Here is a 22,798-nt window from a genome sequence, read left to right on the forward strand (position 1 = left end):
CCTGGTAGTGGCAAGAATTTGATTGCAAAGCCTTCTTCTATGTCTGTCAGTTCAAAAAACTAACATCCTCTTTACTTCTTGGCTATCAGAATGTAAGAGGTATTTGTAGTAAACTTACTGACCTATATTTAAATAGTGTATCTTTCCCTTTCAATGTCATTGCCTTTACTGAAACGTGGTTAAAAAATGACATCCTTGATACGGAAATCTTTTCTAGTAGATTTTCCGTATACAGACGTGACCGCAAGGTACGTCGCGGTGGTGGGGTTTTAATCGCAGTAGATGCTCAATTAAATTCAGAATTGATTGATCACACTTCTGACATTGAGCTAGTGGCTGTTAGATTATCCTTTGGTAGTTTAAACATTTTTATTTCTTGCTCATATATCCCTCCTGCTTCAGATGATGCTTTATATTTAGCTCATTTTTCTATTATTAATGACATTTCTAATATGCTTTCTGATCGGGATCACTTTATTGTCCTTGGTGATTTTAATATAGCTGGGGTGTCATGGCTTTCAGCCGAGAATATAAATGGACTTTCCCCCTCTGTATCCCATGTTTTTATTGATAGTCTCTTCGGGGTATCATTGTCTCAGATTAATGATATTCCAAATTGCTTAAACAGGTCTCTAGATCTTATTTTTGTTTTAGACCCAGATTCATGTTCTCTATCGAGAATATCTCCTATATCTTCCCTGAAGACCCTTACCATCCCACTTTAGAAATTACGTTGGAGTTCCCATTTATTGCGTCAGAATCGAGTGTACGTTGTGGTGAGCTTTCTCGTTGTTTTCGGAAAACCGATTTTGAGAAACTTTCTCTGCTTATATCTCGAACTGACTGGTCCCAACTTTCTTTGTTTACAAACTTGGATATAGCGGTGGAATTTTTTATTCTACTTTAAACTCGCTATTTGATGCTTGTGTTCCATCAAGTATTCCACATTTGTCTGATAAACCCTTATGGTTTACCAAGAAATTATCGAATTTAAAAAATCGTAAGTCGAGACTTTACAAAAATTCAAAGGAACTGGCTCTTCCTTTGATTTTCTGCGTTATTCTGTTGCACAAGCTGCTTTTCGCACTCATAACAATGAGTGTTATAATAATTATTTGAGTAGGTGCAGAATAAGATTTCAGCGTGATCCAAAGCGATTTTACGACTTCGTTAACTCGAAGCGTAGATCCGCGTCATCACCAGCATTTATGTCTTTGGAAAATATGACAGTATCTAATGGTCATGATGTTGCCGATTTATTTGCGGACTTTTTCCAAACGACATATTCTGTCCCAAGTTCTCAGAATTCCTTTTCTTATCCTTATCAGTTAAATTCATCTAATTGTATTTTTGGTCCTTTAATTACTGAAAACTCTATTTTAACGGAACTATTGGCTATAAAACCTGTTTTTCGGCTGGTCGGATGGAGTACCTAGTTGTGTGCTAAGGTATTGTGCTGGTAGTATCTGTAAACCGCTTTTAAATTGTTTGAATTATCCGTTAACTCATGTTCTTTTCCTAAAATCTGGAAAAATCATACATTATACCTATCCTAAAAAGGGAGCAAATCTAAAGTTCAAAATTATCGCGGTATATCTAAATTGTCTGCGATTCCGAAAGCATTTGAAAAATTATAACTTCTCAACTGCAACATCTGTGTAAATCTATAATTTCACCTTACCAACATGGGTTTGTGAAGTCTAGATCCACTTCTACTAACTTATTGGAGTTCTCTTCTATTGTAATTAAAGGATTCGAGAATAAAATGCAAACGGATGTCATTTATACCGATTTTAGTAAAGCTTTTGACTCTGTTAATCATCACCTTTTACTGTATAAGCTTAATGTTTTAGGGTTTCCTCATAGCCTAATTGAGTGGATATCCTCATACCTTTCCAACAGAATTCAGAATGTTTATTTTAATGGTTTTGTATCTAAATGTGTTCAAGTCACTTCTGGTGTGCCCCAGGGCAGTCATTTGGGTCCTCTATTGTTCACTTTGTTCATAAATGATCTTCCTTCTGTTATTGAGCATTCCCGTGTACTTATGTACGCCGATGACGTTAAGCTTTGCCTGACATTTAATGATAGTCTTGCGAGCTCACTGTTACAATGTGACCTTAATCGTCTAGAATCTTGGTGCAGAGTAAATATGTTACATCTGAACTGCAATAAGTGTAAGTTTATGACCTTTTGTAGGGGTTCTTCCCAGTTAAATAACTATATGTTATATGATACTCCTCTTGAGCGAATTGAAGGTGTGAATGACTTAGGGGTTCTGCTTGATGCAAAACTAAAATTCGATAAACATATTCTGTCTGCTGTAAATAGGGCCATGGGTGTTTTGGGATTTATAAAACGCTGGTCGAAAGAGTTCAATGATCCCTACATCACTAAAACTTTGTACGTCTCACTGGTTCGTCCTATCCTTGAGTACGGATCTCTTGTCTGGAATCCCCAGTACAGGGTTTATCAAGATAGGATTGAATCGGTGCAGAAACAATTCTTATTATTTGCTCTTCGTAGTTTAAATTGGAATCCTAATATTAGATTACCACCGTATCGAAGTAGACTTTTATTACTAAACCTTCCTTCTCTTTCTGACCGTAGAACTATGCAAGGTGCTGTTTTTATACAGAGACTAATTAATGGTGAAATAGACTCTTTGGAGCTGTTAAGTCAAATTAGTTTTGCAGTTCCTGTCAGGATCACTAGGAATTTTCTTCCTCTTGTCATTTCACGTAGATCTACTAACTTTGCTTGCCATAATCCCTTCCGTATTCTGTGTGTGAACTATAATAATCTCAATAACGTAGTTTGCTCTAGTAAATCTATTCCTTTGCTTAAAACCTTATTATTAGCTTATTTATCGAGTATTTAATTGTTATTTATTCTATTATACACTTATTCTAACATATTTTTAATCTAAATTAATTAGCTGTCCAGCGTCTTTTAATATTTATTCGCGGTTTTCGTTTAATGCATGCTGTTTACAAATTTATTTTGTTTTGTCCGCGCGTCAACAAGCCCGTGCTTGGTATCGCTGGGCCACTTGATGGTACTGCCGTTAGTACGTCAACGTCCAAATAAATACAAAAAAGAAACGGAAATTAGATTGATTTAGCTTTAATTGATCGATTTAATACAAATAATGGAAATGCGTAACCATCATTAATGAATTTAACAAATTGTTGACGAATTATTAAATCAGCTTTGATGTTTTCTATTAATTGTGAGCTGTGAGATAAGTTATTTATAAATTTGCAATGCTTATGACAAATACGAATAATTCAAATATACATAAAAATGATAAAAAATTAATTCAATAAACCTTTAAATGAAAGGAGAATGTTTTTTCAATAAATTAGTAGTATTTTAATGAAACTCTAAAAATTATTTGAATATCCTGATAACGACAAGCAAAAAAAATTCCAAATTGTATAAAGAAGTTACAAATCTCTGATAAAGTTATTTCTAAACAAACGAAGTTTATAATTTGAAACCAATTCTAAACAAACCAATGTAATAATCATTAACCAATTAGGTAAGCGTTCATTAATAGAATTAAAATCAAAATAAATAAATCCAAGAATTCCAGCATTAAAACTTTGCAACAATAAAACGGCAAAATAAACAGCAGCTTACTTGAGCTACATTTAACAAATTCAGAAAGTCGATTATAAGTGTGCCACAAATCGCCAGATAGGAATCTAAAGCAAACCGCAAAAACGCTCGCCGGGAATAAATCCGACACCTGCTTGGACTTAAATCAAGTCCAGCCAACACTTGGCCTTAGAACTTTGTTTATTATTTTGCAATTAAAAGTGGCCCCCGCAGACAGCAGAGTGGAAAATGGGCAACGTCTTGTCTTGGCAGCTCCCTTTTTTTCGGTCTTCTAGGTCAATTGTTTATCTTATTTAAGAGGAGCTTTAAATTCACAGCCCAAGCATGGAGAGGAGGAGGAAGCGACAGCATCTAAGGACGATTCGCAGGACTACAAAGAGAGGGGAGAGAGAGAGAGAGATGTTTAATGACCAGGAGGAGCTTTGACAATGTTGACAACTTGCCACTGAATGTAAGACGCGGGCATTAAATGCCAAGTTGTAATTTGAGTAATTAAAATTTGACACGATAATCGAATGGCCCAACAAACGCAGAGAAAGAGAAAGAAGGATGAGGACTTAGCATAGCAGGTAGTAAGTAAGCCAAGCCACAGATTACAAACAGTAGGCGCATAATGCGCTATATAAAAGATATATACTGTGTGTATATATACTTTTACTATATAGCTATACTATATATATATAGGTAGTATAACCAGGCAGTCAATGTCAAACCACAGACTATTAAATACACACGCAGGCACGCAAAAGTGCTGAAAAACAAAGCCCCCCGTAAGACGTTGGAAAGGGGAAAAAACAGGAAGATTGAGAAAAACGTAAGATGATGAGGCGACGCGGCGGCAGCTTCCATAATTCGCTTCACGACGACGAAGAAGACGATGAGGAGGAGGAGGAGAAGGCTCTGGATTCGTGGGGAGTAAAAGCCATTAAAGTAACAACCAGGCACAGCACGTTTTTACGGCATAGCATTGAGTCTGCAGGTAGTTGGGGGAAGGCAGTCACTGAGGAAGGGTGGAGAAGTGGAAGTGAAGTAAAGTTCGCTGGCAGAACTCAATCGTAAGCGCAGCGGCAGCATCATAAACGACGGCGCTTGGCATTTAGAAAGCGCAGATATTCCTGTCAAAACGATAAGCGCGCCTTACGGCAGCAAACGCAAAGGAAGAACAGGACGCAGGACGCAGGACTTGGCGGCAACAGCAGCAACAGCATCTTGGCTAGGCTGGGAGAAGAGTATAGGATTTTTATGCCAAGTGCTGAGCTGCGTCTTTAAACGTTTTGTGGCTGCCACGGCACTTCAAGCAGGGAGTGGGATGGAAGGCGAGAAGAAAGGGGAAGGGAGATGGGGAATGAAGGTGTCGCCTGTCTGGCATTGTCATTTATGTATCTATTCGCAGCGCCCTGCTTCTTGCATTGCTTAAATGCCTTACGGTAATTTCATTCACTTACGCGCACATAACTTGCACAACTCACGTATTCACATTCGCCATTCACATTCGCACTCACATTCGCATTCACATTCACGCACACACATTCGCATTCGCACATTTTGGGTTAAGACTGTTTGTCTCCATGAGTGAGGGGGCAAGAGGGTTACGGCTGTAGGCCAGGTGCGTAATGATATTCGTGTGATAAGGCCATGCCACGCACAGCTGCGCCTTCAGGACATTTTTGGGCCCGGGACACTTTCAAATGCAGCTAATGAGCCAACACAACAACAAATCTTATGTACATAAATCTTTAGCAGCAACAACCAAAAAAAAATTCCTAAGACGATCGTCCAGCGAGCAGCAAAAATATGGATTGTTGCCTAATCACCTACAGCGCCAATTTGGTCGAAAAAGAGAAAAACGCGAGAGGGAGAAGGTTGAGGAGGAGCAGGAGAAGGAGGAGGCGACTGCGTAAGCCGCACAAATCCCAAAATATTTCACAAGTTTATCCCCTTAGGTGGCATTTTGTGGCCAAAGAAAAATACAAAAAAAAAAAAAAAAAAAAAATAAAGAACAGCATCAGCATCAGAGAACGTTAATCAAAATGTAAGGGCCGCAATCCGTATACTCGTACGTATACGTAATACGTATCCCCGTATTCGTATTCCATTTATATATATATATATATATATATATATATCCGTAACCGCAATCGCCAGACACTTGAGCTGAGGCCGAAAAATTTTAATGGCTCAATAAAAATGCCATTTGCGCTGCCTCCCGCCCCATTTTCCCCCCTCTCTCTCTCTCTCTCGGCAGCTTTCTATCTTTGGCTGGTCTGCAGTTTTGGCCCGCAGAAAAGTTGGCTTTAAAGACAGTGAGCTTGAGACTGGCACACGCAAAACAAAAGCCAAACAAAGCTTAACACATTTCCCCAAATGCTTATCTAATCAGCGTAAAGTATCCTGACACCTGAGATGCCTCCAGCGTCCCCTTGTGTGGCAAGTGGCAAGTAGCGCAGTGGCAAGTGGCGCAGTGGCAGGCTTCCGTTTTAGCTTTGGCTCCAGCCAGGCAGCTGTCAGGGCATTAATCTGCAATTGCCAAAGATTTCCGCTTGAAATCGAATCAAATGTAAATCAGCAGCAGCCGCAGCAGCTACCAAGACTTTGGAGGAGGAGGAGGGAGGCAAAGTTGGAGGCAAGTTGCCCAGAACTAGTTGCACATCGTCAATGGCGTTTATTGGGCATTTATTTTTGCCACCCATTTTGTTTGTGGCGCGCTTTATCAAACAGAAAATTTAAAAAACAAATAACAGCCTCAGCCACAGCGTCAGCCGCAACAACAACAACAACAATAACAAGAAAACTGTGGCAGCAGCAACAACAGCAAACGCTGCCATTAATTTTTTATTGGTTCTCCGAAAACCGATTCCGATGCCTTTTACACAGATTTCCCAAACATTTAAAAGTGCGAAAAGATCAAAGCAAATTCCAATTCCAACTTATTGTCCCCTCTTGTTGCCCCTCTCTCCACCTCCCCCAAGCCGCTTAATCCCTACGGCACAAAACACACACTCACACACACACCCCCAATGCCACATAGTTGCTACACACACCGAGTTCTTGTTGCTGCTGACTAACGAGACGTGCCACAAAAACTATACATAAATCTCTAGCTGTTGCCGCTTCTCCCAGAACCACAATTGGAACTCAAACTGTCCCTAGGCCTTCTCCCTGTGGTTGTGCCTCTCACTGTCCTATTCCTATTCCTATTCCTACCCAGCTCTACCTGCTATCAACTATATACAACTTCTCTGTGTCCTTCTTGCTTGACCTAAAACAGTTTCTCACTCTTCTTTTTCTCTTGCAAAAAACGCCGATTTCAATTTGTTCTTCAATGGAGTTTCAAGAACAAATCGCTTTTCCTGTTCCAATTACTCTTCATGATGCTGATTCATTTTTTTAGCAGCTTTCTTACAAATCATAGTGGTCTATTTTCTTCTGGTCCTTTTCGAAAAGCTTAAACCTCAATGAAGTTTTATTTTCGCCAACTGATCTAACCACATAAGAAAATGTCGAAGAAATTCCTTAACTATTTGATTCATTCTATTTTACTTCTGATGATATACTCACCTACCTCTGCTTTTATCCTCTATTATTTTGCTCGTACAATTTTTGCCTAATTTCATTATTTCGTCTTTGATATAAAACTGTCATCATCCTTAATTTGGCATGGTCTTTTTCATTCTAGTTTCAGTAGCTCTTCCGAATCCAATTTGGAACTTTGTCCCTTTAGTGGCTCTTTATCTAGTCTTTTGATTGAATCTTAATTTGATTCTTTAATTTCTTATCTTGCTGTCTTCAACTTCCATCTAAAGTGCTGCCCACTATTTAGAGTATGTTTCTAAAGCCTATTTTTAACTCTCAGTCTTCCTGAAATTTAGTCCTTAGTACTTCTTACCTCTCTTCCATGCCATGTATAGTCAACACTCTCTGGGGAGCTCTTTGGGAAAGATCTCTTCAATATCATACTAACTTTTTGTGGCTTAGTCCTTGGACTTTCCCAGAACCCCAAACATTTCCTGCTCCGTTATCATTGGTGTTAATCCTATGTGTGCTTCTAATGTTAAACCACCTTCAAAGTTAACACTTCTTTTCATTAGGTAAGACTTCACTCGGAGTCCTCAAGCTCAATCCCCAGACCCAGCTATAAAACTGTGCCTGCTGTCAGTCTACTATATGCTTTTGCACCCTGCTCTTCTGCCATTGAGTGTCTCAATGGAATCCCAAGAACTATTATTGCCCCTTTCCTGCTTGACTCTTGCCACCACCACTTGGCACTGTGGCTTGTGGCAACTATTGCTCACCCTGTTGCCACTCAGTGCAGCGTGACTTCTGCTGACGCTTCGCTGTTGCTGTTGATGATGTGGCGTATTTGCTTGTAAACATTTGACGAGTTCTTTCGACGAACAAAAAGAGCTAAAGCGAGAAGCGTAAACTAAAGAAGAAAGAAAATAAAATAAAATAATATAGTAAAAAGAAAAAAGGATGCCACCCAATGTGTGTGTGTGTTTGGGACTCCCCCAAAAAGTTTTTAGGGGAAAAAGTCGGCCACGGCTTTTTGGGCCTGGTTACCGAAAATTAAATCAGCAGCAACTGGCGTTGCTTCTCCGGCTCCCGCTCCTGCCTCAGTTCCCGCTCCTGATGATGCTGCTGCTCCGGTTGCTGCTGCAATGGCAAACAGAAATTTTGCTGCGATGCCAAACCGCATATCAAACTGTCGACCATTTAGCATTTGCTGCTCTGCTCTGCTCTGGCCATACGTACAACGAGGTGCGGACCTTGCCAAGTGGTTTTGGCTGCCTCTTGTTTTCATAACAGCTCCACCGTGGCACACACCCGGTTGCCCAATTCCTCTCTGTCTCTCCCTCTCCCTCTCTCCATCTCTCTGGTATTCCCTCTGCTCTTTCCTAGACTGCTCAGGGCCTAAAGTCGACCCAAACTTTTGACGCCACTCTGTCTGCCGCGCCACGCCTTGGCGGCCTGCATTCATATGTAACAACAATTCATAGATGCCCCTTTTTTTACAGCATACTCTAACAAATGGGGTAACATCCATCGATGGTTGAGAGTGTAAACAAAAAAACGTAGTGGGAAAAATAGACAGCTTAGGACATCGATAATGGATGGAAAATAAAAAAATAGTAGATACAAAATTGTCAACGAAAGAGGACAGAACACCTTTAAAGCAAATCTGGCGGACCAGAATGCCTGAATAGTTATAAGATAAACTAATGTCAGCCTTAAGATCTGAGGGCCCCTGACTCTACCATAGTAATGTACTATAGAATTTAATTCTAAGCTACAATTATAATAAATACAATTAAAAAGCTCTAGAGAGACTAAGACAGTAAATAGGTATTCTCTCCTGAGGAAAATTGGGAGATTCGAATTTCAGGAGCATTAAAGTAATATCATAAAAATCACGACGAAGTCAAGTTTTGCGTTAAAGAACAGATCTAAAAAAAAATAAATAGAATTTTCAAGAGAATTTGTAAGGATAAAAAAATACTAAGACTTAGACATAGACATAGAAGAAAATGTATCTCATTCTTTCTAATTATTTGAAACTGAAAAAATCAACTCTAATTAAAAGAAAATGATTTAAAAAAAAGTGAAAATATAATAAGGAAATAATAAATTTTGAAAAAGAATAAAATGTTTTAATTTATACATTATTATTTGTAACCTAGAACTTAATTCTAGTAGTAATAGTAGTAGTAATATAAGAAAAAAGAGGAAGATAATAAACTGAGAAACCTAGAACTGAATTCTAGTATAATATTAGACAAAACAATGAAGATTATAATCTAAGAAATTGCATCTTCCTAGACAGCACTTAAACTGAAGAAACAACAGCGACTTAGACATCACTTTCCCCATCATTGTCACTCCAGTTGGTAACTGAGCCTAAGCTGGTAATACATTAGATTCCAACAAACAGCGAGAGAAAGCGCTGCCAATCAACAAGTATAAGTCCGATTGGAAGCAGTTGACAACGCCTCAATCAACTGGGGCAACTGAGGCAACGACTTCAATTAGAAGTTGCTTTGGCACAAAGAAGAACTTGTCGCTCTACCAGATTATCCCAGCCACTCAGCTGTCAGTTGCAGACTTAAGTTGCCATAGTTGTTGTCCTCCATCAGTTGATAGCGTATTGAGAGTGCGGCGTGTTGCACAAGAGAGAGCAACAAGGGAAGAGAGAGAGAGAGAGAGAGAGAGAGCACACACAATGTTGTTATATCGTCAATTGTGGGGAGCTGATGCAGCCGCATGGATCGGGGGCAACTAGTTCGAGTTGTTTACACGTGCCTTTGTTGCGCCGCTGACGCGATGCGTGTGTTCTCTGCACCCCTTGCCATCACCCCTCGCTTTCCCCCCTTTTGCTTGCTGCCCCTGGGAAGCACACACGGAGCACTGCATGAAGTTTTGCGTACTCGTCGTATTTACACACACAAACACACAGAAGGCACATAAACAGGCAGTCAGCCGATTGCCAAGTGCAGCAGCAACAGCAGCAGCAGTCACTAGCCCCTCACCCCACCTGTCACTCCCCCCTCTGGGCTGCAATAGCTGACTTTTTCCCATGAAAATAAACACGAGCTGACTACGTTAGTCGCCAAGATGTCTGCGCTGTGCACCTGAAGAACAGGAGGTGGAGAGAGAGAGGGAGGAGAAGTCGACTGAGAATGTGTCAGGATGTTGCCGTATTTTAATAATGCATCGAAATGAAAGTGGCTGTCAACTGGAGATTTGACAGCTGCTTTGTGCCCCACGACAAGGATCGATGATGGCATGTCGTCAGGTGCGTAAAGCGACAGCAAGATGAAGACAGAGAGAGAGAGATGGAGAGAGTGAAAGGGGGAGGGAGAGTTGAAGTCAAACTGAAGTCAACTTCAGTCTTTACTTTACCTTTTTTTTGTTCTGCTCTTTTTTTTTTGCATACTTGGCAGCATTTGTTAGCTTGGCTCGATAATTAGCCAAGCAGTTGAAGTTTGAAGTGTATCTGTATCTGGTATCGTTGGCTGCGAAGCTCATTAGCACACAGCCACCCCCTCTCCCCCCTCCACCTGCTGCTGCCACTGCCTCCTCCTCGTTACTCATAAATGCCATAGATCTTTTGGGGGCCCACCAGCTGGCCCACTTGATGGCATAAACATGCGCTGCTTGGGACTCTTTGAAGTGCAAATTACCCGCGGGGTCAACCAGGCATCTTCACAAGCAATTGCAGATACTTTAGGGCTGGGGGGCGTGGCACAAACTGGGGCCGCGTTTGCGTTAACAATGCTTAGTCTCTCTCCCTCTTCGTCTCACTCTCTCAATTGCTTTGGCCATAATACATCTTTGGAAAATCTGTTTAATGGCTCTTCCGTCCACTTGAGAAGCTTTTGAAGCTGTTGCTATTTTAATGTGGTCGATATTCTAAATTTAAACAAATAAACAAACACACACAGACAGACAGACTCACACACCTCGTCCACAACAAATAAGCTGCTTGACTGATTGTTGTTGTTGTTGAAAGTTTATTGTTTTTAAACCTGAGCAGAACACTATTTGATATTTCCATTTCTTTTGAGTTTTGAACTGTTTTGAGTACCCGTTAATTTGCCGCCTCGAAAACGTGCCAAAAAATTCATTCACCATTCATTCACTTGCATTCTCAATAACTCAATCCTCAATGCTGAATGGAGTGTTTTCTTTGTCTGTGTTTTCCGTTCCGTTTTAGATCCCATCATCTCTTTCGCATCGCAGCGCATCTCGTGTAATTTCCCCCCGTTGTTGAATCAACGCAGTCAATTCAGTTCGATTCGCCCCATAGATAATTCAACTGTTAATTATTCCTTATTAATTGCGCATTAAATTACCGATAGTCTTCCTCGAGGTGGAATGATATTTTCAGCTAATTACATCATAATGAGGCGGAACTTTAAACTTGAGGTGTAAATTATAGGGAAACAGTTGTGCAGAGATGATGAAGTGAGATCATCATCGATGGAGAAAATCCTGAGAATAGGGGAAGTTATTGCCATAAATCGGAAATTAGTAAAATCAATTACAGAAATTCTGTCTATGAATATTGAATCATCATTTTGAATATGATATTTAATTTAAACTATTTTATATAAGAAATATTATCTACTCTCTTTCAAAAACATCCTAAGAAATGAAATACCTATAGAAATTACATATCCTGTTCTCCTTTAATGTTTTCTTGTTAATTTTCCCCAAGGGACTAATGCGACTACTAAATAATGTTTTCTAATGAAAGTAATAAAATATCCTGTCTCCAACTTATCCAATATTACAGTCCAAGAATTAGAAAAGTAGCCATGAAAATAGCTGGACAAAATATTACTCGCATTATCCTAAACAACATTGCGGGTTTTAGGTAATTACATTAACATTATGTACATTTAAGGTATGCCAATATAATATTAAGAATGAATATAATGAGACTTTTTCGTAATTATACGCAATCTAATATATTTAAATACTATTTATTTAAAGTAATGCACAGGAACTTTAAAAATGTATCTCATTTATCATTATACAATTTGATTGTATTCTTATATTATGTTTCTTAAAACTATTCTCAGTTTTTATTTGATATATTTGTATTAACGACAAATATAGAAGTTTTAAATAAATAAAAATTCCAATATTAAAACAAAAAATTAAAATTTGAGGTATACGTTTATTCAACATTTAGGAGATTGAAAGACACAGAAAAGGTTTAAATTTGTATTGAATAAAATGTATTACTAAAGACCTTAAAGAAATTATAAGATTGAAAGAGACTTCTACAACTAAACCAAATAAAAGAGCACAACATTTACTTAAACAAAATGTCAGTATTCAAACAAATTTACTCACAGTTGTGACTTTATTTGAAATAAATTACAGTGTAGAAATAAAACATAATTTTAATATTTTTCTAAAATCTATATAAATTGAGGTGTTTGTCACTTTTCACTTTAAAAAGATGTAAAATTTACAAAAATTTATTAGTCTCCTTAATTAATTTTTCACATTAATCTTTATTAATTTCATCTGTATATAAAAGTAACAAATATTAAAGTTGTTTATATTATGGAAGTGTATTGTGTATATTAAACTAAAAACAAATAAAAAATGCAGTTTAATAAAATAGTAAAAATAAAAAAAAAAAAAATCGAAATAAAAATGTAGTTTTGTATCTTCTTTTCAACAAGTTAATCGATAAATCATAGTATATTCATCCGGGCATAACTCATCTATCTCCTTAAAATCACAACTAATGTCCAACACCTGTTTTCTTTTTAAGGGGTCACTGGCCCTGCCTTGCTACACGTTTTGGAGTTTATGGAGAATCCTGATGCGGATTTAACAATCCTATCGAAAAGAGTGTCTTGGCCAGATATAAGTAGTAAATAATGCGCTTGTGGGGAGAGGGGAAGGAAGAGGAGCTGTGCTATGGATGTAACATAGTATTGTTATAGCAGATAGGGAGGTGCTACGCAACTAGTGTCAAGAATCGCATAAATTTCCGATTCCGGGCAACATACAAATGCGTTGACGACTCAAAGTGTGCCATTTAATGGCCACCAAAGGTCACGTTCACACCAACGTAATGGCTAAATGGGGGCCGCCCGGCTCTGACAATTCAGGTAATGTGGATAATTTGCTGTCAATGATGTGTAACGCCGCCGCCGACAACAAAAATGAAAATGATGATGATAATGACGACGACGTCCACAGCACTGATGATGATGATGATGATGAGCAAAGAATGCGGAGTGTGGAGGGCAGCTCCTTGTATTTGTTGTCAAACAACAGGGCACACAGCTAATAGCTGTGCGTTGCTTGGGCTGCATTTAACGAGAGATACTATTATATACTATAAATAGGCAACAACTAGACTGTTAATGTGCTCTCCTCCAATTTAAGTGGAGTTGGATGACAAATCACCCCACAAAATCTGACAATAACAAGCGATGATCGATGATTTGTTGTTTCATTCTTGTTGTTTTTCTGCCCGCGACGAGTGAACAAATCAAACTTTCGACAAGGTGTTGATGGTACTGTCGATCCCTCCAGAATCCCTCTGATCTCATTCACATAAATCAGCTGAGGCCAAAAACAATCGATCGACAAGATGTCACGCACTAAACTATAACTTGCAATTGGTGGTTTTGTTTTTCAGGGATTTTCTGTTTCTTTCCTTTTATTTTTTGATTAACTTGCGGCCTGTGGCAACTAAACAAACAATCGGAGAGGCGTTTTATGGCTTAACGTGACCAAAGCGATCGAGAGAGATCGTTTGCATCGTTTGCGTTTGCGTTTGCGTTTGAAGCGTGATCAGTCAAAACTAAATAGAAAACATTGTTGTTTCAGACTTTGTGCAATAAAAATGAAAATCTATTTGTTTCCAATACTATTCACGGCATAGTTCTAAAAATAAGCAAAAACCAAAACACCGAGAGAGAGAGCAACAGAGAGCGACACATGCAACAATGTGGCACGTATGCAGATGAATGTTGCATGTAATCCTCCCCCATACTCATAACAGACAATTCACAATTGCCTAGGATAACCCATTGTTTTATGACCCATTTTTGGCCGCGGTAAAACGATCGTAAAAATCAAGGGAGAGGAAGAGGTTGCTTGCCAGTTAGTGAGAGCGTGAAAAATCCTTTGTATCATTGGCGAGTTCATAGAGATCAGCTCAGTTGAGTTCAATTCTCCGACTCCCGACATATGTGGATTGTATGTGCTCAACAACTTCAATTGGTTTGTATTTATTGTTTTTATTTCTTTCAAATGAGACTCTGCTTTCTACTACTTGAGACCATCCATCGCATCGTAAAACAGATCATCATCCTAGTCCTGTGTTTTAAATGTATACAACATTATTTTACGACTTTTCGTGATATGAAGACTACTAAAGACTTTCAGTTCAGTTCAGTTCTGTTCACTTCAGTTCAAACAAAAACGCATAGCAAAAATGGCGCACTTGACTCTGAAATACCCCACAGATGAATACGAAATACGAAATCTTCTCATCTGCCTGTAATTGTGAAAAGTCGTAAAAATCGAAAGGAAATTGGATTATGTTCCAGATAGCCAGCGACATAGTTCACCAGAGATAAAACACACAGCTCTCACTCTGTTTTATTTAAATGATATTTTCGGTGTACTAAAATCTTGCTTCGAGCGCATCTTTGAATGTGATTAAATTTCAAGTTCAAGTTGAGCCAATCTTTAGAGTCTAGTCTAGACTTATTCTTGAACTTCTTCAGCAAACATAAAAATCTCATTTTGTCAGAATATACTAAACATTTTTATTATTTGTTTATTTGTTTAGGATAAATCTTCGTATAGTATTCCAAACTACTCCATAGAATTTCTTATAATTTTTACAGGATCGTATTATTTGTTGTAAAATTTATAATTTGACTGGATTTACTTTTAAGCATCCTTTAAAATTATATTTGTATAGTCATCTTATTTTAACATTTTAATTATTTGTTTGGGATAAACCTTTATATAGTATTATAAGCAACACCAAAAAAAATCCTAAGATAATTGTTCATATTTATTAGATTATATGTTGGATAATTTATTTTTTGACAGGATTTAGTTTTAAGATTCCTTTAAAAATACATTTTTATAATACTTTTACTTTAACTTAGAGTTTGAAATATAATATTGATATATTTTGTTTATTATAAATACATTTTTACTGATTGATGACCTTTTTTGAACTCCATTATTATACACTTGATACAATTTTACTTTTAATATACAACTTTATAAATAAAGTTTCAAAACACTTTAGTTTAACTTCAAGTCTAAAATATAATATTTATATATATTTAGCTTATAAATATATTATTACTATTTGAAGCATTGAAGAATTTCTCTCTCTCCCTAGAACTAACTCTTAGCAAAATTCGTTTATTGGCTTTCTTTTTTTTATAATCCTAAAATTTCTCTTACGCATTAAAATTCCTCACTGTGAGACCTAAAAACATTTCTACACGAATCTACAACTAACTCTAACTAAAACTTAAATAAACATTACAATTACATTGTTTAAAGAATAATAGATCAAATAAATTCCAATCTCTTGCATAGCCAATTCAATATGTAAACTTGCTCAATTTTCATTTGTTGAATATATTTCGTCTATATGTTTGTTGAATACTTGAATACTTTGAATACACCCACACATGTCATGCCAGAGGCTCCGCCTACCCGAAGAATCGTTCAGGCAAAAGAAATGTGCACGAGAGTGCTGTGTGTGTATGTGTGAGTGAGTGTGTAGGGTGCACATGTGTGTGTGAGTGTAGCTGAAGAGCGACGCCCCTGCATGAGAAACTCAGTGCACCAATAAGGCGATTGCATTAACCCTACAAAGATCGCAGCAGAAGATCTTTGAATGCATTTGAAGCGATCGTTGGTACATGATATGAAGGATATCTTAAATAGATAGAATATAAATAAAAAGAATTATAATTAAATAGTCTATGTGTGTATATAATAAACTATTTAACTTAAGATTCAGCTTTATAAGTGATCCTCAAAACGATTCTCGCTCTTCACTGAATTCTACTCCCTGCATTCTGCCACCTCTCTTTCTCAAATACTTCAGTGTGTGTCCGTGGGAGTGCGTGAGCTTGTGAGTGTATGAGTGTGTATTTATAGTACACGGTGCTCTCCCCACACACACATACACACACACCAGCTGAAGCACACCCCGTGGTATGCCACTTGCAGCCAAACCCACAAATCCATATCCATTTATTTGTCGATCAGATCTCTTCGAAGACGCAACAAATCACGGCGCGCGCGGTTGAAGAATTCACTTGAATACGTCTTGGAAAACTTCAGAAATAAGGAACAGCTTCAGTTCTTCAAAATTAGCAATTTAAGTGCAGTGTTGTGTTGTGTCTTTAAGCTCAGGAACAAACCAAAGATATCAAATCCAAAGGAAAATAAAAGAACAACAAGTTGATAGAAATATTCAATTTAATATAACAATCAATATAAAAATTTAATATTAAAATTAAATAATAAAAAATGCTACCCAGTTCGTGTTATACAAGTGCATCGGGTCTTCCGGATAATGAGCAACTGGTCAACACGTTGTTAGCCTGTCCGGAATATCTACGCGCCAGCAATCCATTGGCTGCAGGTGCCGTCGGAGCTATGAGCATGGATGGATTGCCCTGCAATGGGTTTCCCTCGGCATTCTACTATCAAGGCATGGATAACTTCTTGTCCCTGCATAATAATATCTGGAATTTACCCATATCCTTTCTGCACAACAACCATCGACCGGAGAAACCGCCTTTCTCCTACATAGCTCTGATTGCCATGGCCATAAGCAGTGCTCCCAATCAAAGACTCACACTCAGCGGCATCTACAAGTTTATCATGGACAAGTAAGTACCGAAAAGTATAAATAATAATAGTTTAAGACTTCTTACTAATTTCCAAAACTTTCAATCTAAAACTCTAACTGTTATCGAAAAAGGATATTGTAGATTAGATCATAAATTGTCATTTCTGTTTTCAACAAATTAAATCTTTTACATAAATCATGATCTAAGAGTATAGATAACTATTACTCATCAATCAAATCTTGTATATATTTAAAGTAAATACATTTTACTGCTTCTTCAATAGATGCAGTAAATATTTAAAGGCGTTGAAAAGTTTATTTTCAATTAGATAGAAAAGCGTACATTGCCAATTTCACAGCTTGAAAATTTCGAAAACAATTATTTATTTATTTACAATGTTAGACATAACATACAATATTAAATCTAAGAAGAAAAAGTTATGGCCATAGCCTACAAATACTTTAAGAGCTGATTCATTTCTTAAGCTATACCAAATTTTTAAAACACTTTTTAGCTATTGAGAAAGATTAAAGAGTAAATTGTTAAATGTTAAAATTTACAAGTTATTTAGATGAAGTTCTAAAAAAACGATTTCCGTCATTCTCTAAAAAATGTTAAAAATCTGTCGATGCTTTAGACCTAAAAACATTTCTTTGATTAATGTTATTAACTTCGTAAGAAATATAGTAGCTTTATACATCTTCATGAAGTACAGTTAATATGCACATATTGACATAGGTAACCCTTAACTGGAATATTTAGAAAATTGATAATTATTTTAAGACTTGATCTTATAAATTTCAAAATAAAAATTATAATATTGAGATCTCTTTTTTATGGTTCTGGTAAATCTATTGATATTATTGTTCACTGTCTATATATTAAAAATTAATATATATGAACAATATATACATACATACATATATCCATAGGCTTATCATATTGTTTATTGGACCTGACAACCCGTCATATCCACACGAATTATTCGCAACTCATATATTTAACTTCCCATTAAGAAACATACAATGCAATAATATTTTCAGAAAACAAATTAAAATCCCACACATAAATGTCGGCAAAATTTCGAATTTCGTTCAATGATTCTTGGCACAGTTCCAGTCTAGCAGGGGGCATAACCCCAATCAAATAATCTTCCTTATAAAATTAAGAATATTCCTTTTAAAGAATATAATTTAACAACTAAATACCAATAATCAAAAAAACCAAAAACTTAAGATACATATCTAGTTACAATTAGATACATTTTTAAAACAACTAAAACTGTAACATATAAATTTCTTAATACATAAATAGATAAATACCATAACAACTCTATTCTAACAACTATTCTCTTTTAATTTCTTGAAGATTCCCCTACTATCGTGAGAACAAGCAAGGCTGGCAGAACTCCATCAGGCACAATCTATCGCTCAACGATTGCTTCGTGAAGGTGGCGCGTGATAAGAACACCATCGATGATAACGACAGTGCGGGCAAAGGCAGCTACTGGATGCTGGATGCTTCTGCCACCGATATGTTTGAGCAGGGCAACTACCGACGGCGACGCACACGTCGAAGACACTGCGGCAATGCCAATCGCTTTGATCGCGATACCACATCGCGGGTAAGTAATGAATCATCTCAAGAGACTCGGCAGCATATAAACAATACAATTATTTATTAGGATGCGAATGGGAGCAACGATGGCGAGGTGCGATCACCAAGCGAGTCGCTGCCCGAGTTTGATATATTCTGCAACGACAATGTGGCAGCAAGCAGACCCAACTATTCGGATCGCATCACCGAACTGCATCGTCAGTATCTATCTGTGTCCTTTGGCTTCAACAGTCTCTTCAACAACGAATCACGCAACACACAAGTCAAAAATGCCACACAGTCAGACAGTCCGTGCTCCAGTCAGACGGCGGCAAGTGCCACGGACAGCGCCTTGTTGCACGAAGATCTACATTCCCCAAGCGCTTTTACGCCGCCACTTCCAAGACGCACTGCAGCACCAGAAGTTGGTGGACAGGAGATGGCAACACTCGATGCATTTAAAGGATTACAGGAATTATTGGGTGGCAGCGACACGCCCACAGCGCCAGTTGCCAGCAATAATAATAAATCAAAGACAACGACGCTATTTACAATTGAGAACATAATTGGCAAACAGTAGCATAGAAACATCATTTCGCACAATCGAATTAAATTGTTAATACATATTAAATTTATTATTTGTTTTACTATTTTGAACCCATAAACAAAACACTCTGAATTGGTTCTTTTTTGGATTTTAACGGTATTTTTATTCTCGAGTAGAAAACAACTCCTCAATTACCCATCTTATTGAGAGCGCAGCACAGCGGAGGCGCGACGGAGAGCAGCCTATAAACAAAATATAAAGAATTGATCAATATCTACATCACAGTACATTAGCATTTACAAAAATATGTGCGGAAGACAGTCTCAGTTTAAGTAGTGTCGTCAGGACCAGTAGGAGATCTTGGTGATACTTATAAAGTCATCACAGCACTGAGAAATACCCGTCACTAAATCAAGTGTTTACCTGCAAGTAAATAGAAATATTCATAGATTAATAACATGAAGAATTTAAATCACATACAGTAAAAGTATTGAGTACAGTCAGAGAAGTTAATCAACACAACATTTCTGAGATCTTGGTGTAGTAGTATAAAAAGGGTATCATCATAAAAAGAGAAAAAGAATGGAAAGGAATTCATGTTTACCTGGGTCAGATCCTTGCGGTACTTGGAGCCAATAAGCAGGTGCTTCAGTTTCTTCAGGGAGCGACGAGGACCAGCCTTGAAGTTAACACGCACGGTGTTCTTGGCGGGACGCTGACCGTATTTGCCCTTCTTCAGGACGGTGGTGAAGCCCTTCTTATCGGCAGCGGGCACAACACCAACGGTCTTCTTGTGCACAATGCCGCTGTAGCGGTAAGAGCTGACATTGGTCAGATTGTTGGGCTCCTACAACAAATGCAAATACATATTGTTAATAATCAACGTGTAGTAGTTAACATCGACTCGATACTTTGTTCAATATTGTCAGATTAAAAGTTACTATCATGTAGTATTCAAATATCATTGTGAAAGTTGTATAAGTTGGAAACATCATTGAACTAATTATAGAGCGAGTTAGTTTAATCGTAAAATGGAAACTCACTGTGCTGAAGGGTTTCTTAACATCACGCTTCTTCAACAAGAAAGCGTTGTTGTTGCGAATGATCAACCAATTGAGGTGCGAAGAGGTTGCCATCGTACGTCTGTGTTAAAGAAAAATGCAATACGAAATTAGTATGAATAAATTGAAAACATTCAATGAAGTCTCTTGAATGCTATATTTCAGTCTTGGGTGATGAATATAGTCTTCAAGAACTCTTCCGCCAAAATCAATCATCATGATACGAGGCAATTACAACTATGACCAACAGATGGCGCTGCTTACCTTATGTAGTTAATTGAAGATTGAAATGCAGCAACAGGCGGAACACCACATGAAAGAAAAAATCAATTGTTAGTTAAGGGTTCCGAAAAACTATTATAAATTTAGATGTGAATGGATATCAGTCTTGGGTGATGAATATAGTCTTCAAGAACTCTTCTGCTAATTCGTTCATCACAAAACGCAACCAATTCACCAAATTTCCACATGTGCTCACCTTTTATCCAGAAGTAATCATAAATCAATATCAACACAGCACATGAAATAGAAAATAAATACAGATTAAGATCGTTTCAAGCGCTAAATAAAATTAATTGATTTTTTATGTTGAGAATCAGTCTTGGGTGATGAATATAGTCTTCAAGAACTCTTCCGCCAAAATCATTCATCATCGATTGGTTGGTTCACCAATTTGAAAGGCAGCGGCGTGTGCCACCAACGTGCAGCACGTGTGGGGTTAGCACACAAATTTTACCTCCATTATATTGCAGAGTTACGGCCATGGCTGGCACAAACACTTAATGCACATGCATTAATTAAAATATGGAGTACGTTTTGGTGCAGTCCACTGCACGCAGAAAGCTATAACTTATCTAAATCAAGACAAAATGCAAAATGCCCACCTTTTCTCGTTGAAAGACAAGCAGGAAAGAAATATGGCAGCCAAAGAGGAACGTGAAGTTGGCTGCGATTAAGGGCACAGTGTTGCAACATCACAATATCGTTACTTAAATACTTGAATATACCGGAAAATACACCTTAGGTATATTTCAAAATTTAACATACTGTCGCCTATCTGCCTTCTATTGGGCTTCCTTCAATTCGTTTTTTGTTATTGAGTTATATTTTTAATTTTTCCACTGAATTCTACCGTAGTTATTAATTCTTACACTTTTAGTTACTGAAGCAATGAAATACAACGAAATCAATATTATATTTTCTCTAATTCTCCCATACCTAATAAAGTGTAACCGTATTTATAACTGTAAATAAGGCGTACTTTGGTATAATTGTGGTCGCAAAAAAGTAGGTTTTGATTTATTCAGATTGCGGTCACTCTGCAACTTGTCAGACACATTTCCGAGCTCTTTAGCAAAAAAAACGTTAAATTACAGTTAAATTAAATACACAATTGTATCAAAACGTTTCAGAAAGTTTTTATTTTAGGCTGTGGTTTCTTTTTATTGTCGTATGTCCATCCAGAATTTAAACACTCGTGGTAAGTAGCATGCTTTACATTTCACTCTACTCCACACACTTGCACGTCGTAATTTACACATGTACATGTTATACGAGTGTATGTATGTGTGTACGTACATAAAATGGCTGCTTGTTCGGGGCTAGTCTAGTCATCATTGTGATACTTACAAACATACACACACACACACATGAATGCATATGTAAATAGATGTGCTCTATGTCGGTTTGATGACATGGACATGCATTGGGGGTGTGATTACAGATTGATTTGATGCATTTTTGTGTATTTGGCATTTGTTATTGTTTTTACAGACCCCTTTGCTGATGCAATCAAGGGCAATGATGATGATATTCAAGACGGACTCGTGCACATAAGAATCCAACAGAGGAACGGTCGCAAGACATTGACCACTGTTCAGGGCTTATCCGCGGAATATGACTTGAAGAAAATAGTCCGCTCCTGTAAAAAGGTATTTACTTTGAATGTGATGAAAGACAAAGAAGTATGTCATGATTATTGATCCGCTTTCGTTTTAGGAATTTGCTTGCAATGGGACTGTAATTGAGCATCCGGAGTACGGAGAAGTTCTTCAACTCCAGGGCGATCAGCGTGAAAACATCTGCCAATGGTTGACCAAGGTGGGTCTAGCGAAGCCTGATCAATTGAAAGTTCACGGTTTCTAAACTGCTGATGCCAAGGAGGAACAAACAGAGGTGGTGTGGATTTTCATACGAGTCTTACATACACATAAATATATACATTTAACACAAATACATATATACCAAACTTGCTAAAGTTATTTGTTCCGATTACAACTACAAAAACTCCTCTCTTGATAACAAAACATTTATATAAAGACAAGCAATAGACCATTAACAGCGAACAATGTTAATCATAAAAGTTAAATAAAATTAAATGTTCATTTTAATTAAAAATTCCGTTGCGTTTCAATTTATATTAGTTCTAGTTGTATTTATTTTTTTTATCATTCATGGTTTAGCAAAGAGAACCTGACATTGATAGTTATTCTATCATTGATGTCAACATCAATGGCAAGGTCGCATCAGTAGTAATCCGGCGCCGCCATTTTGATGACGTTTTTCAAAAAAAAATATCGATTGACTTACTATGCGTA

At 37.4% G+C, this 22,798-nt stretch overlaps 3 protein-coding genes and 3 non-coding genes across 6 annotated transcripts; 2 read left to right on the top strand and 4 right to left on the bottom strand.

Moving 5' to 3' along the window:
• Positions 1 to 16,671: 16,671 nt before the first annotated feature.
• On the top strand, positions 16,672 to 19,917 carry LOC133842099 (fork head domain-containing protein L1). Its single transcript, XM_062275018.1, has 3 exons — positions 16,672 to 17,036; positions 18,366 to 18,621; positions 18,682 to 19,917. The coding sequence occupies exons 1-3, from the start codon at positions 16,672 to 16,674 to the stop codon at positions 19,171 to 19,173; spliced, it is 1,113 nt and encodes a 370-aa protein (XP_062131002.1). The 3' UTR covers positions 19,174 to 19,917.
• LOC133842100 (large ribosomal subunit protein eL28) lies at positions 19,277 to 21,177 on the bottom strand. The gene is made up of 4 exons (XM_062275019.1): positions 21,086 to 21,177; positions 20,184 to 20,283; positions 19,745 to 19,987; positions 19,277 to 19,382 (listed from the first exon to the last, which is right to left on the bottom strand). Exons 2-4 carry the CDS (start codon positions 20,274 to 20,276, stop codon positions 19,341 to 19,343), a joined length of 378 nt encoding a protein of 125 aa, XP_062131003.1. The 5' UTR covers positions 20,277 to 20,283; positions 21,086 to 21,177; the 3' UTR covers positions 19,277 to 19,340.
• Positions 20,355 to 20,424, bottom strand: LOC133846649 (small nucleolar RNA CD11). Its single transcript, XR_009894990.1, has one exon. It is a non-coding gene; the product is annotated as a small nucleolar RNA CD11 (small nucleolar RNA).
• LOC133846647 (small nucleolar RNA CD11) lies at positions 20,576 to 20,650 on the bottom strand. Its single transcript, XR_009894988.1, has one exon. It is a non-coding gene; the product is annotated as a small nucleolar RNA CD11 (small nucleolar RNA).
• LOC133846650 (small nucleolar RNA CD11) lies at positions 20,789 to 20,864 on the bottom strand. Its single transcript, XR_009894991.1, has one exon. It is a non-coding gene; the product is annotated as a small nucleolar RNA CD11 (small nucleolar RNA).
• Positions 21,178 to 21,494: 317 nt separating the features above from the next.
• LOC133842101 (eukaryotic translation initiation factor eIF1) lies at positions 21,495 to 22,598 on the top strand. Its single transcript, XM_062275020.1, has 3 exons — positions 21,495 to 21,681; positions 21,975 to 22,132; positions 22,200 to 22,598. The coding sequence occupies exons 1-3, from the start codon at positions 21,654 to 21,656 to the stop codon at positions 22,344 to 22,346; spliced, it is 333 nt and encodes a 110-aa protein (XP_062131004.1). The 5' UTR covers positions 21,495 to 21,653; the 3' UTR covers positions 22,347 to 22,598.
• Positions 22,599 to 22,798: the final 200 nt, after the last annotated feature.

The sequence above is a fragment of the Drosophila sulfurigaster genome, chromosome 3, assembly GCF_023558435.1.
Source record: "Drosophila sulfurigaster albostrigata strain 15112-1811.04 chromosome 3, ASM2355843v2, whole genome shotgun sequence".
Lineage (NCBI taxonomy): Eukaryota > Metazoa > Arthropoda > Insecta > Diptera > Drosophilidae > Drosophila > Drosophila sulfurigaster.

Bases quoted from the DNA above. Each gene is read 5' to 3' on its own strand.
- LOC133842099 (XM_062275018.1), top strand. From the start codon at position 16,672: ATGCTACCCAGTTCGTGTTATACAAGTGCATCGGGTCTTCCGGATAAT. The intron at 17,037-18,365 runs GTAAGTACCGAA...AATTTCTTGAAG, and splicing joins TACAAGTTTATCATGGACAA to ATTCCCCTACTATCGTGAGA. The intron at 18,622-18,681 runs GTAAGTAATGAA...ATTATTTATTAG, and splicing joins ATCGCGATACCACATCGCGG to GATGCGAATGGGAGCAACGA.
- LOC133842100 (XM_062275019.1), bottom strand. From the start codon at position 20,276: ATGGCAACCTCTTCGCACCTCAATTGGTTGATCATTCGCAACAACAAC. The intron at 19,988-20,183 runs GTGAGTTTCCAT...CATTTGTTGTAG, and splicing joins TTAAGAAACCCTTCAGCACA to GAGCCCAACAATCTGACCAA. The intron at 19,383-19,744 runs GTAAACATGAAT...TTTTGTTTATAG, and splicing joins ACCGCAAGGATCTGACCCAG to GCTGCTCTCCGTCGCGCCTC.
- LOC133842101 (XM_062275020.1), top strand. From the start codon at position 21,654: ATGTCCATCCAGAATTTAAACACTCGTG. The intron at 21,682-21,974 runs GTAAGTAGCATG...TTGTTTTTACAG, and splicing joins CCAGAATTTAAACACTCGTG to ACCCCTTTGCTGATGCAATC. The intron at 22,133-22,199 runs GTATTTACTTTG...CTTTCGTTTTAG, and splicing joins TAGTCCGCTCCTGTAAAAAG to GAATTTGCTTGCAATGGGAC.